This window comes from Apodemus sylvaticus, chromosome 2, assembly GCF_947179515.1.
Source record: "Apodemus sylvaticus chromosome 2, mApoSyl1.1, whole genome shotgun sequence".
NCBI classification, from domain to species: Eukaryota; Metazoa; Chordata; class Mammalia; order Rodentia; family Muridae; genus Apodemus; species Apodemus sylvaticus.
Window position 1 is genome coordinate 175845543 of NC_067473.1, and position 20046 is coordinate 175865588.

General features: G+C 43.4%; 1 protein-coding gene across 1 annotated transcript; it reads left to right on the forward strand.

Moving 5' to 3' along the window:
- The first annotated feature begins 667 nt into the window (after nucleotides 1-667).
- Nucleotides 668-18426, forward strand: Mgst1 (microsomal glutathione S-transferase 1). Its single transcript, XM_052175173.1, has 4 exons — nucleotides 668-778; nucleotides 8477-8633; nucleotides 12251-12345; nucleotides 17822-18426. Exons 2-4 carry the CDS (start codon nucleotides 8508-8510, stop codon nucleotides 18066-18068), a joined length of 468 nt encoding a protein of 155 aa, XP_052031133.1. The 5' UTR covers nucleotides 668-778; nucleotides 8477-8507; the 3' UTR covers nucleotides 18069-18426.
- Nucleotides 18427-20046: the final 1620 nt, after the last annotated feature.

Sequence of the window (20046 nt, forward strand, 5' to 3'; positions counted from 1 at the left end):
TAGGAAAGAAAGACAGACAGAATGGAAAGACAGACAGACAGAAAGAAAGAAAGAAAGAAAGAAAGAAAGAAAGAAAGAAAGAAAGAAAGAAAGAAAGAAAGAAAGAAAGAAACTCCCAGAGCAATGTGGGTCACTGGTGTAAACTGGTAAAGTCCTTGAGAGAAATAATTCAGATGGGAACCTATCACCCTTAGAACTTGCTTGGCTGTTACTGTGGGGCTGTGTGCAATAACTTTGATGTTGCCCTAACGACCCTGCCTTCTTGCAACACTTTTCTAAGTTACTGTGAAATCCACAAGTTAATTGCCTAACAGACTCAGAATTTCTCTGGTTTCACTTTGTACTCTGAAGGTTGCCACAGCAATAGAGCCCCTCCTCCAAGATTTAAATTTCCTTAAACCATTTTCTTTTTAGGTTTTCCAAATTCAACACTAAGGTCTGTTGTTTCCAGCTACATAAAAGTTAGCACACTCTTCCTTGCTCTCCTTCTCTAGAGCAGGAACAGAACCGCCAAGATCCTTAGCAGAGAAAGACCCTCACCAGCCACAGACCAGCATCAGGGCTTCTTCAGAGTAGGTGGTGGCTGCAGTGGCCGCGGGTGATTCAGGGGCGGGGTTTGGCGAACTCAGGAGGCGGGGCTTGGCGAACTCTGGAGGCAGGATAATTAATAGAAAATTAGCCTGAAAGAGGGCGGTGCCAGCGCGGGTCCTCTTGGTGAAAAGTCCCAGAGGTGTGCAGGCTCCACAGGACAGCTTGCAACGCTTCTCCCTGGATTCAGGTGGGTGCAAGGGGCGGGCGGGTGGCAGGTGTAAGGCTAGAGAGTGGCTGTGCCTATTTGAAAAGCCTTTGTTCTCTTTAGCTGTTTAAATGTCCCTCCCCCGCTTTTTGTGGCCTGCTCTAAAAGAGAATTTTGCTTTTCTGTTCCTGCATTAAATTTTCCTTTCTCAAACTCCAAGAAGAAACTTGGGAGCACCTGTCTTTTTCATGTTTAAGAGATGCTTTTCTTATTTCTTATTTTCAAGCCCAAGTAGCATTCCCTTTGAAAGGGTCTCTTGATCTTGAGGGGAGGAAAAAAAAATACACGCATGCAAGCTGTAGCAAGATGAGAAGTCGCTGCAGTTTCAGCAACTTCTGCCCATTCCTGGGGAGTGAAACCGTGCAGTGGCCCGGGTTTCTGGGACATGCGGGCCTTTCAACTTGTTGAAAAGCTGTTTGCTTTCCTCGATTCTTCTTTGGTAGGCAAGAGAAATCTCTAGAAGTCTTTCCAATAATACTTTTGATGTCATATGACTTACAGACTTAGTAGAGCATGCTTTGGTCTGACTCTAGCCAGATGACCAATGCGCTGAGGGTGCACCCTTGGGAGGCTGCTCCCGTGTGTCTGCTAAAGCCTGGCTGCGCTGAGGCTGTCGGGAAGTTGCCTGGGAATCTGATCACGCCTCTATTTCTTCACTCCTCAGTCGCAGCCTTCTTTGTTTGCTGCTTTCAGTCCATTCAAAATTGAAGAGTCATGGCCTTGTGGCTGTGTGCCCAGATTTTCCAAGTTACACAATACTGGTGCAGAGAGGGCCAACAGTTTTGAGAAGAAAAGAACTTTGCTTTTCTTGGCGGAGGGCCCATGAGGAGAAAGAGGAGTGTTTCTCAACTGGAGATAGCACCGGGGCAAAATATGGCAACAGGTGGTACGGGAGAAGCTTCCAGAGATGAGATAACCGCACCCCACGATTCCTATCGTGGAGAAGAGAGAGTTCTGGAATTACAGGTCAATGACAGGGCTCCAGACTGTGGGGGTCTCCAGTCTCCTCTGTACCACCTGGCCTCATTCATACCCCACCCAAGCTGCCTTCCTTTCTTCTTTTCTTCCTTTTTTTCTTTTTCTTTTTTAATGTTTTTTTAATTGAAATTTCAAATGTTATCCCCTTTCCTGGTTAACCCCCCCTCCTGGAAACCCCCTATCCCATCCTCCCTCCCCCTGCTTCTGTAAGGGTGTTCCTCCACTCACTCACCCACCCCACTCCCACCTCCCTGCCCTTGATGCCCCTACACTGGGGCATCTATCAAGCCTTCATAGAACCAAGGACCTCTCCTCCCATTGATGCTTCCTTTCTTAAAAGTACAGGAAAATCGTTTCTGTGTTGGAGTCTTCCCTCCCAAGCTGTTTCCAGTCAACTGGCTGGCATCTCTTTGTTCTCTCTTGACAGGAATCCTGGGTAGGTGAAGAGAAACTTGTGTGGTGGTGGCAGTCTCTGGAGAGGGCCTAGGGCTTAGATGGTGGACTAGCAGGCCAGGAGGCACATAGCTACAAACGCTTTGGAAGCAGAGCCCCACTGTTTTAGGCTCTCAGGTGAAAGGTTTTGTCGTCAGTATCCTGAGACTTGACACCTGGTAGCTAGCTTTTGTTATCTTCAGTGGTGAGTGTTATGATCATAAAAAGAGAAAGCGGCAATAAGAATATGTTCTATGGGCGTGTGGGGGAAGGAGAAGCCCCAGCGGGCCTATACCAAGGCATCCTTTCCTCCTGAGGGACCACACTACAGTATAGTATAGAACAGAGTTTGTTCAGGGCATGGGGAGGGATGTTAAGAGAGTAGTAGAGGCAGAGGAAGGCAGAGTGAAGGAGAGGGTAGAGAAGTAGAGGCCGGCCATGACCACATGCAGAGAGGGGGGAAGGGACAGGGGAAGGGAAGAGCCCAGTAGGTCAAGGGAGAACAAGAGAGCAAGAGGATAAGAGGGAGAGGAGGGGCAAGCAGCCCCTTTTATAGTGGGCCACGCCTACCTGGCTATTGCCAGGTAAGTGTAGGGTGGAGCTTAGACAGAATCCTAACTGTGAGGTGATGGTAAATTGTGCACGCTGCAGTAGGTAGTATCCTCTATTGCTGCATCTTCCACAGGCTTCAAGTTCTGGTCCTCTTAGCCCCACAGTGACAGGTGGACAGCTCTAGGGTTGAGGGTAAGAGGATCCCCAACCTTGACAGTTCTAGCTTCTGGGCTTAGAGTTGGGAGTCTAGACATTTAGCAGTTCCTAATGAGTCTGTCTGAGTTCAGCGTCGGAGTTTCTGCCTTTGGCTCTTGTTGTCTTTGTCGCCCCTGTTACACATCATTTCGGCCCCAGTTGCCCCTAGCACCCCTCCACTGTCCTTCTGTGGCTGTGATCTTCCTAGACTTATCTGGCAGGCCACTGCGCTAATGATGAACAGCACATGCGGTCTAGAAACTGGGTGTGATGATGTAGGCTTGTAACCTTAGCCCTTGAGAGGCTGGGGTAGGAGCGAGCGTAGTGAGTTTGAGGCTAATCTGAGCTTCATTGTGAGATTACAAGATCACACATACACAATATATAGACAATAAAAGATTACTCAGGGGAAGGCTTCTGATGCTACCATACCAGGAAGCAGCACAGAAGGTGCCTCTATATTGGCTTACAGGTGTAATCCAGAAAGGGAACTTTGGCACAGATCAGAGCAGGCATTCCTAAGGAAGGGAAGGGCTGTGCTCACACCCACTGTGGCACCGCCCCTCATGCAAATGAGAAGCTGCCTTCACACCAATCACAGCAGTCCACATGCAAAGATAGGACTGTTCACCTCCCCTCTCCTCTGTGAAAAGGGTTTGAGGTTTTCAGAGTTCACCCAGCCTGTGCTGACTAAGCATCTGGTGCAGCCATGGCTGGGACAAGGCCTTCAGGAGCCAGAGGTATGCATTGGTAGCAAGCAGCAGTGGTGCTGGGTTGAGATATCCATAAAGTTCTCAAATGCTGGTGTTGCAGTATTCCATCTCCTTGAGTGACTGATGGTCTTGTGCTGCAGGCAGCCAGGGAAGTCTCCAACTGCCAATAGGGTGCAAATCACCCTGCCCACCAACACATTTGCTAACATGCAAGAAAATAAATATCAGAAGAAGTGCTTACAGTGGGGACTTACTAAAATTAATAACGATGTTAATAGTCTTTATCAGCGTTTTAATATTCTTAACACCTTCATGGCCCTCAAGGGAGAGGTGGGTCCCTCACTTGTCTTACAGGGAGGTCTGGTATAACAAGCCTTTTGAACCCCCCTATCTGATTAGAACCCTACCAGAGTAGGAGTGTCTTTATCAAGCCCTCACCCAGCACTGGCAATTATTAAAGTCCATCACAGTCATTTAGCATATTAAAAATAAAATCCTCTGAGGTAGGATTGTCCAGTATCATTTTTTTAGGGTGTGGTGGTGGTGTGCACTGTAATCTGAACTTCAGAGCTTGAGGCAGGAGAATCAGGAGTACAGGGCCATCGGGGGCTACCTCAGGAAAACTTGTTTTACAGGTATGGTAGCTCAGTTAATTTGTACCTAGTAAGGGGTCTGTTGAAATCTGCCTGGACTCCAGGCTACTTCCAGAGTCCGCGTGAACTCAGGATCCCTGTGATCTTTCAGGGCATAGCCAAATTCACACCACAGGCCTGGGCATGATGCCAGTCAAGATAAGGACAGTGGGAGGGATGGATGATTATGGGAAAACTCATCCTTAAATTTTATGTGTAATTATGTAATTACAACCATGTAACTTATGCTCAAATACCCTGATTCCCCAATTTTTATCTGTCTACCTATCATGCAATTTGTAATCAAATACCCTGATTTCCCAATTTTTTATCCATCTATCCATCTATCCACCTATCCACCTGTCCATCATCTATCCATCTGTCCATTATCTATCCACCTGTCCATCATCTATCCATCTATCCATCTATCTTCCTACCTACTTACCTACCTGTCCTGGACGCTTCCCTAACAGCAAGCTTTCAGTGAGTTTGTTTTCTTCATTACAGAGCCTTGCCATTATTCTGATTTCAATTAGGTGTAGCAGGCTCATGACAAAGAGGAAAGATCCAGAATTATGTGGTCAGTGCTGCCTATTTCTCAGCGTTCTTACCCTTACTCCCCATGACATGGTTCCCCTACATCTGGAAATGGGAGATGTCTGAGAGAGGAAGCTCATGGGCCTATGGTTTAGACAGAATAGGGACTTGGTGCTGGCCGGTCTCCCAGAATCACAGGCCTGAGGAGTTAGCCCCCAGCCCTGGCAACCGATCAACCCCACACTGTCAGCTTCATGCTTATGGCTTGCAGATGTGGAGACCCCTCATCGCCTTTTCTTTCCAACTGCTGACCCCTCTGAATGTCACCACTAACTGTTCTGGAAGGTTCCTGATTGTTCTCTCCTTCTCCACCACTGATTTCTATCATGCTGAATGAAAAATCACCACCACCACCACCACCACCACCACCACCACCACTACCACCACCACCACCAAAACCTTTCTGGACATTTTTATACAGCGCTAATAAAGTTTTGTTCTGGAAACAATCACAGAGGCTTTTATTTTGAAGGTTATTAAATAGCAGAATTTTCTACTTGATAAACTTCCTGAGAATTTTTTTTTTTAAATTAAAGTCCTTGCTGTATTTCTTCAGATCTCTGTTCAGAGGCAAGGACCATAGGGATTCTTTATTAAGCTAATTAACTTTACAAGAGCTCTACAGGATAGGGCATTTTACCATGACTCGTATTCCCCCAGTACCAGAGCAAAAGCAGATATATTAAAAACTACTGAAAGTATTATCTTGCACTGCGATAACACACTATGCTTTCAAGAGCATGAAGTCAGAGAAGTGGATCAACTCGCTGTCACACGTGGAATTTAACAATAATCTAGGGCACAGTGAACACCTTATTTCATGAATTTCATCCAAGTGTAGATAAAAACAGAAAAAAATTGCATCTGTGTTGAACACATACAGAAAGGTTTCTCCTCACTAATTTCTAAATAGTTCTATATAGTTATTTGTATGGTATATAAGTGGCATCAGGCATTACAAACGATGACAAGATGTATCCTAATGGCGTCCTGTTGCTGCAATGAAACACTCAGACCAAAAACTGATAGGGAAGGAAGGGATTTGTTTAGCTTACATTTTCAGGTCACAGTCTATCGCTGAGGGATGGGGGGCAGGGACTAAAGCTGGAAAGGCACCCCTCTCTCTGTGTCTCTGTCTTTGCATCTCTGTCTGTCTCTATGTCTTTCTCTGTCTGTCTCTGTCTCTCTCATCTTTCTTATTCAGCCTTCACCTGCCAGCTTGGGGACAGGGCTGCCTATAGTGCACTGGGCTCGCCCACATCAATGAACAGTTCCTCATAGACATGGCCATAGTTGAGGTTCCCTCTTCCCAGTGAATTTAGGTTTTATCAAGTGCACAATACAAACCATTGGAAGTTCAATGGGAGGCGTGCTTAGACAATACCACAGCAGAGACTTGAGCATCTGTGGGATGTGATTACCTCAGGACACTTCTGGAAGCACAGGACCCCTGAGATGCCTGAGTAGTTTCTGCTAGAACACATGCAAGGAGCACATTTTTATCTTAAGGAGACAATATTCAGAGTTTTCTTATGAAGTTTCAGTTTCATTTTTATTAGAACAGCCAAGCCCCCAGCACATGGTATCTCTAGATAAAAGAGAGACTGTAAGGGGTGAGAGGTGTGTCCACTGGGTCAGCCACAAGTAGACATCCAATTTTTAGTGGAATTAGGCTTAAACAGAGTTAAGTCATCGAAAGGCAAATGGGGCAAGTCTTCTCAAAGAATCAGCACAATGTATTAGCAGCGTGCAGGAGGAGACATTACAGATCTGGGTTTGTGTCTCAGCTCCCATATTCTGTTTCTATGAAGTAGATAACAACTTTATATTCATAAACATTATGTAGAGTTTTACAATAAAGTCCAAGGTATTGCTGGATACAACAAACTCCTACAAAATTAAATATTTGTGGGGATGAGTTCTATCATACTTCCCAACAACACATAGACAACTGCCTGCCCAGCAGGCAGATAGATGTACACTGTAGACTACTGGTAAATGGAGAACGTTTCTGGAGGCTAACCTATAAGGCTATAGGAAGGAATTTAAAACAGGAATGGGCATCATGAAGATTAGATGCTGCTTAAGGAGAGAGTGAGAGAAGATGCATGCTTTCGGGAATGGATAAAGGCAGGGGTCAGGGGTCAGAGGGTACGAAAGGGGAGGAGCTCTGATGTTAAGCCCTAGCCTAAATCCCCATCAGTTTTGACTTACTGTGTCCTTTCTCCTGAACACAGTGCGCCTTTACCTCCTGGCTCCTTCTGTTCACCATTTACTTTACTTAGGTGCTTGCTTGTTTTGATTATTGTTTGTCCATTGTTTGTTTGTTTGGTTAGTGTGCACCTGTGCTTGCACCGGCTTCCTGATGTGTACGAATGCGTTGGACAGCTTTCCGGAGTTGATCCTCTCCTCCCTCCAGATGGGTCCTAGGGATTGAACGCGGGTTGTCAGGCTCAGCAGCAAGCACCCGTGCAGACCGAGCCCTCTCTCCAGCCCCTCAGTTTCCTCCTGACAGTTCTTAGATGGATGTGACTACAGAATGGGACATGATCCTATATGTCCGGCAAAGCTGGTCCCCTTTCCCCGGCTCCTCTTTCCACATGTACAGTTTCCTCATTGTGGGCTCGTGGGTCTGGTCCTGGGAAGTCTCCACTCTTCTTCCTCCACATGGGCTGCTGTTACCATGATGATGAGGGCATCATGAAGTGTACTGAGCCAGGTTCTGTCATATGAGCCTGGAGTTTCAGTACTTGTGAGGGACAGAGTTCATAGTTATTCTCTGTATGTAGCAAATTAGAGGCCAGAGTAGGATATCTGAAAACCATGCCCTCAAATGAACAAATAAATAAAGAATAAAGTCAAAAAGTACGGATTGGCGACTTTTATACTCATTTTCATTTTTTTGTTTTTGCATTTAAATGCGATAGTAAATCAGTGTTAGATACTACTGATATTTCTAGGTTTCTAAACCATGGCATTCAGATTTTAGGCATTCCCAGTAACACAGCAGTCCTGCTGTGGGCAGAGCTTGGTACTTCCAAAGATCCTGCAGTGACCACTGAGCTGTTGATAAAACCCTTTGTTCTTCCTGGTACAAATCTGCATTTTATTCCATCTTTGGGGCATTTTGACTGTTTTTATGCTCCAATAACCCTTACACTTTCTTTTGTACTTGCTGGGTATTTTCATCTTTAATTATACAGATCTAGAGAAATTATAATTATATTATATTATCATCATCAACAACAACATTATTAAATTTTGCTTATTCTGGAAATATTTTTGCTTTTAATTAATGAATTAAATTATTTGAAACAAAAGTTCACTCTGCAACCTCTGCTGACCTGAAACTTACTGTGTAGACTAGGGTGGCCTCAAACTCAGAGCAATCCTCCTGCTTAGTCTCCCAACAGTTGTGATTACAGGAGTGAACATTGTGAGGATATAATCAGTTCCCTTGTAAACAGCCCACCATGCAGATGTATTTCAAGAACAATGAAGTTAGTGCTGTGATATCAGGATTCCAAGTGATCATCACCAAGTTACCTGGGGTGTTCCTATCTCCCCTTTCTTGTCTGCAGTCATTTAAAGACTAAGATCAAGACTGAAAGCATGGCCGACCTTAAGCAACTCATGGATAACGAGGTGTTGATGGCCTTTGCCTCCTATGCAACAATCATTCTTACCAAGATGATGTTCATGAGCTCCGCGACTGCATTCCAGAGGATAACCAACAAGGTAAGGATACAGAGGTAATATTTCCTCACGTTCAAGGGTTAAAATTCTGGAAAACAAGCAGGGCAGTGGTGGCGCACGCCTCCCAGTGCTTGGGAGGCAGAGGCAGGTGGATTTCTGAGTTCGAGGCCAGCCTGGTCTACAGAGTGAGTTCCAGGACATCCAGGGCTACACAGAGAAACCCTGTCTCGAAAAAGCAAAAACAAAACAAAACAAATTCTAGAAAACAGCCTTGTTAATTTCTATTTTGATCTATCTATCTGACTATCTATCTATCTATCTATCTATCTATCTATCTATCTATCTATAATCTGTCCACAATCTACCTATTATCATCTATCCTCTATGTGTCTGTCTATCTATCTATCTATCTATATCTATCTATCTATCTATCTATCTATCTATCTATCTATCTATAATCTGTCCACAATCTATCTACCTATTATCATCTATCCTCTATGTGTCTGTCTATCTATCTATCTATATCTATCTATCTATCTATCTATCTATCTATCTATCTATCTATCTATCTATCAGTCTATCTATCTATCTATCTGTCTATCTATCTATCTATCTATCTATCTGTCTGTCTGTCTGTCTGTCTGTCTGTCTGTCTATCCATCCATCCATCCATCCATCCATCCATCTATCTATCTATCTATCTATCTATCTATCTATCTATCTATCTATCGATCGATCTATCTATCTATTAAAACTCATTCAGTAGCAAGGTGTGCTATGTTATTCTGTGAACAGAGTCTGAAATGGGCTGGCCCAGGTGTTTCCCATGACATGAGACAGTTTTGCTTGCAGAATTGCACCACTAATAAGGGCATTGTTATCAATCTCAGAGAAATAAAGCCTAATCATAAGGGATAATGAAAGAGAGGGGACAAGTAGCCGTGGAAGCCAATATGGTCCTCTGACAATGTGGACCTCTGACAATGTGGTCCTCCGACAATGTGGTCCTCTGACAATGTGGACCTCTGACAATGTGGACCTCTGACAATGTGGTCCTCTGACAATGTGGTCCTCTGACAATGTCGACCTCAGCTACAAAGCGTCACAGAAGGGAAGGCTTATATAACAGACATGTATCCCTCATGGCTCTGCAGGGTGGCAAGGTCAAGATGCCAGATCTGAAGTCTAGTGAGGACAGACTGCTGATCTGCATGGGCTGCCCTCTCCTTGTGCCCACAGCAGTTGAAAGGAAAAGAGGGAAGCAGAGGGTCGGCTCTTTCTATAAAGGCACTGATCCCAGTCTTGAGGGACCCACTGACATAACCTGATGCAAGGGCCACACCTTCAGACACCATCACACTCAGAGGCAGGCTTCAGTGTGTGCATTTTGTGAGGACAGAAATATCAGTTAATAGCAGCAGCTCGCTAGCACTGCCTCGCAATGAAGGATGGGCCTGAGGTGAAAACTCACCTTGGGAAATGGAATGTAGCTCAGTGGTAGGGTGTTTGCCTGTGGTGCCCAAGACCCTGACTTCAATTTCTAGAACACCCTCTCCCCAATTTAGATTGGTTTAACCCCCAACTTTGGGTACTTTTTATTGTGTTTCATCTATTTCTTTATTTGAAATTCATATGTTGGCCATTCGGTGCAGTCCATCCAGTGAGGTCCATCCATTATGGTCCAGGCACTCATTAGAGGGTACCATGAGGAACAAGGCCGACAGACCTGACCTCAGGAGCTGACCCCGTAATCATGTGTTTGCTCAGCAGTTCTCTTTAAAATCTCTATTTGTAATAAATACTTATATATTAAGAAAAATATTATAATATTTATGAGATTTTTCAAGCTAAAATCAAAACTACTTTTATAGTTTGTGTTTTTCTTTACTATAAATTATTAAACAGTAAAGCCTACTTAAGTATATCTTAAATGCATATTTCAAGTTTCAGGGGATGGAGGAAATAATTTCAAACAGCATAGTAATTATAGGAAGGAACTCATGAACAGATGCTCCCAAACGTGGCGACCTGGCTACTCACTGGAATGCATTTCATCTGCTTCTATGTTACTGTGTTAGTCAACATGAGGGTTTGTGCATTATGAGGAGACAGGGCATTCCACATGTCCATGATGCCAGAATGCTCTCTCCACTCCTCTCTAATTCCTGCTGCTTGTCTCTTCTGACAGCCCTGGGCCGCAAAGGTATTACTTGCTGAGAACAGAGTAGTTGGGAGGTTGATACACCCGAAGGAAGGTGTGTCAACAGCCCTGTGTAAAGGATGCCAGGGTACTGGGTTGATAGTCTGCTGGGGCTGAGGATTATGTATCTTTTTGGTTTTACTTCCTTGTTAACTATTTTTCTAATTATTTATTGTATCATTACCTGTGTGTGTGTGTGTGTGTTTGTGTGTGTGTGTGTTTGTGTGTGTGTGTGTGTGTGTGTGTGTGTGTGTGTGTGTGTGTGAGAGAGAGAGAGAGAGAGAGAGAGAGAGAGAGAGAGAGAGAGAAGCCACCATGTGAAAGAAAATGCAACACAAACTTAGTTCCGAAACAATGGTAACTCAGTCTCTGGGTACAACAATGAACACCTAATCTTATAAGCCTTATTAAAATCTGATCCCTCCGGTGGTGGATCCTTGTGGATCTGCCATGATGCCAGGAAACTCTAGCAGCTGCATCTTACCTCTCTGCTGCTCCAGGTTCTAAAAGGAGCTAACTCTCTCCTGCTTCCTCTCTTCCTTCATCCAACCAGGAAGTCCCGCCTACTTGCCCACTGATTGGCTCCTTTATTCATTAGGGGATCGGCTCACAAGAACAGCACCAGGCCCATCCACAGCAAGTTCTGGAACTTACACTCACATGGTCAGGCTTGTGCAGCAAGCTCTTTTACCCACAGAGCCTTCTTACCGCTCCCCTTTCAGGGGTTTTCATATCCAGCCTTTGCTAAAGTTTTTATTCATGCTACTTTGTAAAAGTTTTCATGTTAATGAAGATTCAAGTTTAAACTGCACTGGTTCCCCCTTCCTCATCTTGTGTCTGACTTATTGATCTATAGTTTCTTTCTATAAGGGCCAACCAGAATGCATGTGTTTCTTTTATTACAATTCCAATTACTGGGGCTGGTGATCTCCCAGTCAGTAAAATGCTTGCTGTGCAAGCATGATGATCTATCTTCAGAATCCATATTAGAAAAGCCAGATTGGTGAAATGACAACATAATCTCACCAGTGGGGAAGTGGAGACAGGAGGACCCCTGAGGCTCAATGGCAGACAGACCAGCCCACTTCAGGAATCTCTGGATTACTAAGAGAAGATGTCTCAAAAACAAGGTTAATGGTATTTTCGAAGTGAAATGGGACTTGAATATCCAAGGCTCCACATGAACATGCAGCCATGTGTATTTGCAGCTGGGCTTACATATGTTCCTATACAAATACTCAGACACATATACAAATGCCCAAATGTAAACTATTAAATAGGTGAATACTCCTCTGCTTTGACATATTTCACAATATTTGGAATTAGGGTGCTCTTTTTGTTTTGTTTATGTTGTTACATTGATGCTAGTCCAGCACAGGCCTTGAGGTCTATCATCAAGCTATCACCAGCATAAATGAGGTTTTTTTGTTGTTCTTCTTCTTTTTGGTATTTGGAATAGGTTTTTGCCAACCCAGAAGATGGTGCTAGCTTCGGCAAGGGAGAGAATGCCAAGAAGTTTGTTCGGACTGACGAGAAGGTGGAACGTGTGCGCAGGTAAACTGGTGTCTCTGAAAATTCCTCACTCAAGAATCATAGCCATGGAGTCCAGCCAGGAAGGATATCAGGATTGAAGAGAAGAAAAGGGGTGGGGTTGGAAATTCAGTCATTCTCTCAGGAGATATAACCAACTACACCAAGTTAGGCACATAGAGTTCTCCACATGGTGTTACAGTTGCTCCTGTCACCAATTTTGTTATAATTCTAGACTTTATTGGGTTCAGTGACTGTATTTTTACAGATACATAAAAATAATAGTGTGTGGGAGGCCAAGTGCAGGCAGGAGATTCTTGCAGCTGTGTTATTTTTCTCTCAATTCAGATGGTCAGTTCACATAAAACATCAAAGCTATTTTGCAGAAGAGTTAAAATATGAAAGTTGAAGCTTTTCAGAAAAATAGGATCTTTCTCCCTTCTGCCTCTTTATCATCTACCTATCTATCAATCTATCATCTATCTATCCATCCCATCTATCTACCTATCTCTCTCCATCCATCTATTATCTATCTATCTATCCATCTATCTATCTATCTATCTATCTATCTATCTATCTATCTATCTATCTATCTATCTTATCTATAATCTATCTATCTTATCTATCATCTATCTATATTCCATTGTCTCTGAATGTCATTTGTAGCGTTTACATTTAATATGCAACCCCAGTAGGCACTGATAAATAAACCTGATTCCACCCACATAGCTCAGCAGTGCCCTTAATATACTTATTTCCAAAGCACCTGAGACTATAGGTCTGAAAGTACATTCTTAATCTATGTCATGAAATCATGTAGTGTGCCAGGTTTTTATAGACATACAACATGAAATTTAAATAATAGTTGTCCCCTTTCTATAATAGGTGCACTGTCAGAGTCACATGCTATCTTCCCAGTGACCACGTTCTAGTGCTCATATGAGCCGTGGAACAATTCCAGCCGTATTTGAGCCTGTGATGTTACAGAGCTCTAAAGCACCAGGGTCATGTTATAGGCACTAGGTGGTCCTGTGATGGAAACTGAGAAAAGTAAATGTAATAGGCACTCGAAGAGATCTCAGTTTGCTGAGCATGGCAATGAAATAGAAATTGAGAGCAAAGAGTTTTCCTCCTGCAATTGGGATGTCAGGCAAGCGCTCCAGAGAACGCTCTAGATCTTGTGAGCAGCATCCCTTCTTGCTTCTCTGAGAAAGTCTAAAAGCCTCTCAGGAGATCTACGGATTCTCTTGAGCCATGGGGAATATGGTCTCCAGATGATCCCTGGCCTGTGCTCATATACTCATGCATGCTTCCAAAGTTTGCAGCATGTTATGTTGGATGTAAAACCAACTCATCCCTCAGTTCTTCCAACAAATCAATTGAAACACTGTGGAAAGAAATAGGATGGAGCCCGTCAAGGCATACAGGGATTTTCACTGTGAACTACAGGCATTTATCAAGCAAGAATATTTCTCTCTGAAGAGGGAGTTGATACTTAAATCACTCACATCTGCCTCTGCAGGCTTCATGCTGGGTAGTCAGTCCTCGTGGGCAAGCCAGTCCTGAAAAGAGGCTGTGCCGAGCATATGCACTGGAAATAATTTCAGGACAGAAGAACCAGTGTGAGCCGTGCGTGGTGGCGCACGCCTGTAATCCCAGCATTTGGGAGGCAGAGGCAGGCGGATTTCTGAGTTCGAGGCCAGCCTGATCTACAGAGTGAGTTCCAGGACAGCCAGGGCTACACAGAGAAACCCTGTCTCAAAAAAAAAAAAGAGTTTAAATTGTGTCAAGTGTTATGATGAGAGAGAGTAAAGTTTAGAGAGAGGTGTCGGGAACTTTGGGGGCATTAAACCATTTTAATGATTTATCGGCTCATTTTCAGTTTCTCTTTGATAACAGCATTTGCATGGTTGATGCTAATCATGACTTTCTACTTATAGCATGAAGTAGGACTAGAAAACATTAACAGCATCACAGTAGCACAGTAGCAACAAGATGGAAAAGAACATTGAAACCTTCTACACAGAAGGTTTAAAAAACGATTTTATTTTGAGAGATCAGATTCTCTTTACTGTTTATCCTGTCTGCCATCCTTACCCTCTTGTGAGTACTTCCAGAGGAGAAATCTATAATCTAGTCTGATGTTCTTTTCAGACTACAAATAAGTGTTACTGAAGTTTAATGCCTTAGCTCTGGGTGCCTAGAGGAGGTATAAGGCAGTGTGCAGTGCGCCCCCTGGTGTTCGGAATCTGAACTTCCAGTGTAGCAATAGGTAACCTTCTATAGAGGGGTCAAGGATCCTACTTTAAGCCACATGTTTCTGAATTTTTGAGAATCAAATAAAATATCAATAGTACACACATAAATAATTTTTTAAAAAAATTCAGAATCTTCTTTTTTCTCTTTTAAGGTAGACTTTCCTCCTCATTCTTTCAACATGCAATTTAAAACCTGTTGCTATTTCCATAGTCAAATGGCAGAGCCTGAGTGTGGCTACCCCTGAACGAAAGATGACCTCAAAGGTATTCAGAAAATTAATACATGTACATATAGGACAATTAGCTCCGAGCTTAAAGTAGTATGTGTTGGCATGTCAAGAAATGTAACTCAGTGCCAGTTAGCTGAATTCCAAACAGACACAAACCAGGGGTTATTGGACAAGACTGGACATTGACTTATCTACTTAGCCACATTTTGCCTTATTCTGAGAGGAACTCAAGACCACAGTATTACAAGATCAATGAAACCTGAAAGGTAATCAAGAAGGCTAGAAAATAAAATAAGTTATTCTAAAGAACTTGGGTTTAGTTTTAAGGAACCACAAGGACTCTATAACATACCATCTTCAGAGGTGGAGAGCGCCCTTCCTGCAGAGTGTTCTGTGGACATTGTGTGTCCGAGGGTGGATTCTATCAAGAGTCTGAGCTGTGGATAGAGGCTCAACTAGACGGTGCCCTCTATGGCCCCAATCAATGAACAACGCAGCCACTGGAAGGGCCTTATCTTGAAGGCCCTACCTTCCTTGGGGTGTGATCAAAGATCTTAAAAGAAGACATGAGATCATCATATGTGTAGTCAAACAATACATGAGGAGTGGTCTGTGCCTGTGATGGGGTGGTGGGATTCAGGAGTAGGACCCCCTGGCTTTTAGAACTATTTCATGAAGGAAGAAATGATGAGAAATTACAAATGATTGAGAAAACTCCTTGTGAGAATTTAACCATGCCACTGTGTGCTTAGAATCGGAGCTCTGTCTGAGCAGAGGGCATCAGAGCAATGTGGTTGGACACCGTTCACACACATCATAGTTGGTCACACCTTGATAATTCACTTAAAACGATCAGAGCGGCTATATAGTCCAGGTCAGGAGGGTGCTGAAAACCATGAGCGTCTTCACTGAGAGTCTGTGGCCTCCAGAGTGTGTGGGAAGGTCTGCCACAGCATGGGGTGCCACTTGTAAGGGCCATGGGAATCAGACTGCACAGAAAGCGGTCATTCCTGGGAGGAAGTTATCACTGACCTGGTAAGAGGGCCCAGGAGCTGCCTACAAAGCTGTGCTGACAGAATGAACCCGGCAGGTTGGGCAGACTCACAAGAGAGGAGCTAGTGCAAGGGCATATCGCCGGGGCCTGCTGTGCGCATGGCTCCTGGGTGGGGTTCACAGGCAGACCCGGAAGTCTCTATGCGTAGCCGCCGCAAGAATTATCTGTGAAGACTTCACAGAGGAGGAGAATAGGATGGGGGATTAAATTGGAGTGAGAAGAGAGTTAGGGTAATTCCAGTCAGTTCCCCACTCGACTTCTTTCTCTCCATCCCTAATTTCCTCACAGTGAGCCTGACTCTGCATTAGTATTGCATTGCTTGGTACCCACTGACTGCAGATTTGGAAGGAGGCGCTGTAATTAGCTGCAGGATTTTCCATTTATAGCTTCTTCCCGGACTTTAAATCTTTCTCTCCTATTAAAATATTGGATAGGAAAACACTGACATGTTCCACAATGGAGGTGGAGGGCTGGGGAGCTGGCTTACTCGGCAAACTGCTTGTCTTGTATGCACCAGGAGTAGAGCTCACTCTCTAGAAACCAAATAAGGAGAGCTGGGGTCTTGGGGGATGGAGAAAGCCCCAGGGTTGGGGAGGCAGACACAGCCAGATCCCTGGAGGCTCACTGGCCTGTCAGTCTAACCAACCCTGTGAGTTCCAGTCCAAGGCACCTTGTCTTAGCAAGCTTTTCCATTGGTCTCCTTGTGCACCAGCCTTTACCATGCACTCTTGAGCAGAATTTAAGAAGGACCAAAGCAGGAATCAGCCCTCTATTCCCCCAGCTTGTTTCCTGAGAGAAGCAGGGTGCCCACGTCTAGGTTTTCTCCAGGTCTCTGTTGCCTTCCTTTTAGCCTGATGTTGTCATGGGGTTTGTCTTGAGCTTTTAGGGAAGGCAGGAAGAAAGGGAAAGGAGATATCACCAAGAGGTCACTGTGCATTTATGTCAAAACAGGGCAGTGACATGACAAACAAAACCTTCCCATTCTGAGATGTGAAGCAATAGTAGTTGACTCTACCAAATTCTAGGTTAGGTTGTAAATCAATAACTCATTGTGTGCCTAATAAAGGATGCTGAATTTAATAATTAGTCACTTAAGATTTTTCAGGTCAACAGAAGAAGTACCGTGCATAACACTCCAAGTCAGAAAAGCCACAAGCCAGAGGGAAAATTCTGACTAAACTACGTTTTCTCTTTTTTACTCATGATGGTGCACAGATGGACTTTAAGCGGTTATATTCTTCCATTTCCTTTTCTCTTCTTTTTTTCTGTCACTCTCTCTCATTCCTTCTATGGTTTGAATAGAATATAGAATGTCTGACATCTCACCCATATCTAGGAGGATAGTTCTGCATTTTATCTGGATATGAAAGGACGTGAGACTTGATGCTGGCTTGTACAAAGAAATTTCTACACAACCACTCTGAAGTGAAAGAGGAGTTTTGATACAAATCATAGAAAAAGAACATTCTTTCTTTGGGAAGAAAAATTTTCATTGCAAGAAACTTGAATTGCAAAAATGATATTTGTAGTGATGAAAATGGTGTGTGTTTTTCTGGCTAAGAACTATTTAGATATTCTGGAAACAACAAACTGCCTTTTCAAGATAAAAAAAAATCAAAATGAAAATGTTCTAAATAGAAACAACATTAGTAAAAAAGCAAGAGAGCTGGGAAGACAATTGGGAGTCATCCTTCATGCTGTGAAGATCCACTAGTGTTGCTAGGTGTGGAGGTCCCATGCCTGAAATCACAGCCCTTGTAGGAAGAGGGAGGAGGCCTGTGGGTCTGAGGAGAGCCTGGCTACATAGCACGTTTCAAGCCATCCTTAGGTAACCTTGACTCAAACCCAATCTAACCTAACCCAGGCATTCATCAAGACTGTGTTTTGTTTTGTAAGAGAGAAAAGGATCCATGCATTCCCAGTGATTTTGAAACTCATGATGCCATCTTCTCTCACAGAGCTCACCTGAACGATCTTGAAAACATTGTTCCCTTCCTTGGGATCGGCCTCCTGTACTCCCTGAGTGGACCAGACCTCTCTACAGCCCTCATGCACTTCAGAATCTTTGTCGGTGCTCGAATCTACCACACCATCGCCTACCTGACACCCCTTCCTCAGCCAAACAGGGGCCTGGCATTTTTTGTCGGCTATGGAGTTACTTTGTCCATGGCTTACAGGCTGCTACGGAGCAGGCTGTACTTGTAAGGAGAATTGTGATTTTCACCATCTGATTGATTTTTTTTAAAAGGAATTTTATATTTCTAATGCATTCAAACACTTTCTAAGGTTTTATGTCTGAAAGGAACAGAGAAATTAGAAATTGGGGAAAATTCAGTTTAATGATGAGCACCATTAGGCTCTATTCGTTTGTATTTGGGTTAGACATTCAATATAATCAGCCTAACTCCTGAAGTACTTTGTTATAAGTCGTGATTTTGTCATAATTTGTTACGTTTGTCTACATTTCCTGTTGTTCATCTACAAAAGAATGCTCTCTCCTGTGTGAAGCCTCGGTTCCCTTATAGCTGAAGTTGGTGTGTGAATTAAAAGCATTAAAAATAAATCTTGTCTGTTTTTTCTCTTTTGTTAATGTGTACACATGTGTGTCCCTGTACACATGGAGCATGTGTCTTTGCAGGTATCCAGAGAAGCCCCTGAAGTTGTTGAGAACTGACCTCAAGTACTCTGGAAGAGCAGTATGTACTCTTATCTGCTGAACCATCTGTCCGTCCCATATTTGGTTTTAATGTTACTATTTTTCAAGAACAATAACAACAACAACAACAACAATCACACAATCTATGGAAATGTTGACTAACTGAATAGTGAACCTCTCCATGTCCTTCATGTTGATTTACTGGTTTTTTAACATTTTGTCTCTGGTGGTTTGGCCATTTCTAAGGTTGTATTTTTGGACCATGGGAATGTAGGTGCCAAATACCAGGCTATTTTTTCCTAACCTAGATGCTTCTTCAATGAAGTAGACTGTAATATTTAATATCAATTTGTAGGTAATAGGAAAAAGGGATACTAAATTTTGTATCCTTTGAGATATGAAGACTATGTATAAATGGAGAACCCACTTAATGAGAGATAAAGAGCCCGAGATTACCTATTTCAGGTACCAAATTTAATGAATAGTGGCATGTAAGTTCAGAATAGTTTCTAACTAAATTTTCAATTCATAGGAGACGCTTTATGTGAAAGTAAGGTTTATTCTCCAGAGGTCATTGTTGTCTTGGAGTATTGCTGCTGAATAAGTTCACCCTTTCTAATTCTTTCTGTACTCAGGTGGCTGGTTCTTTCAATTCAGCCATTTGCAGTCAAACTCCTCTCCAGGCTGACTGATTCAGTCTGGCTTCCCCCACCTTCTCACTAATTGATTTGCTTGGCCTCAAACTAACTCAGGCAATTTGTTCTAAACTGGCTCCTTCTTATTCTCTGCCTTAACTGGCTTTGCTGGTCCGCACGGATCGACATTAACCCAGGAGTGAACTCGGCTTTATTTCGCTGTTGTCATTGCACTGACTCCCAACTCACTTCACTTACTCTCTCCCTATACAGCTCTTACAGGTGGGCGCACCCTATCTCTGACTCGTCTGTCAAATCTTTCTCTGCTTCATCACTTTGTCTGCCCCTCAATTTAATGTCACTTTCAACCATGGCTGCTTCCTTCTAAAAACTAATCTTACCTCAAAGATATAAGCTAAGGGTGTGTGTTTGTGTGTGTGTGTGTGTGTGTGTGTGTGTTTTCCAGGCAGTGGGATTAAATATGTGTGGTGTGTCTGCATTCCAGCTTGATCACACAGACTTAGGTCTTTGGATGTGATCCCTGGCCAGAGCAGCCATGTTGCTGGATTAATATTTTTCTATAGCTGTTAAGTGCTGAGAGATTTATTCAAGAAACTGCTTTTATCTGGAAGGAGGACAGATGGAGTGTGTGTGTGGATATTTACTGATCATGCCTTTCCTGTCTCAATGGAATTCCCATCTAGCCAAATGACTTCATTTTGTCTACGTTTGTGGTTGGTAACTAACCTGTGGTGAGAAACTAAGAGACCGCATTAAAACGTAATATATACCTATGAAGGATGTTATGGTGCCAATCAAGAATGTCCCTGAAAGGTTCATATGTGTAAACTGGACACTAGGAGGCAGGTCCGGACAAGGTGCTGGAACCTTT

Bases quoted from the DNA above. Each gene is read 5' to 3' on its own strand.
- Mgst1 (XM_052175173.1), top strand. From the start codon at position 8,508: ATGGCCGACCTTAAGCAACTCATGGATAACGAGGTGTTGATGGCCTTT. The intron at 8,634-12,250 runs GTAAGGATACAG...TATTTGGAATAG, and splicing joins TCCAGAGGATAACCAACAAG to GTTTTTGCCAACCCAGAAGA. The intron at 12,346-17,821 runs GTAAACTGGTGT...CTTCTCTCACAG, and splicing joins AAGGTGGAACGTGTGCGCAG to AGCTCACCTGAACGATCTTG.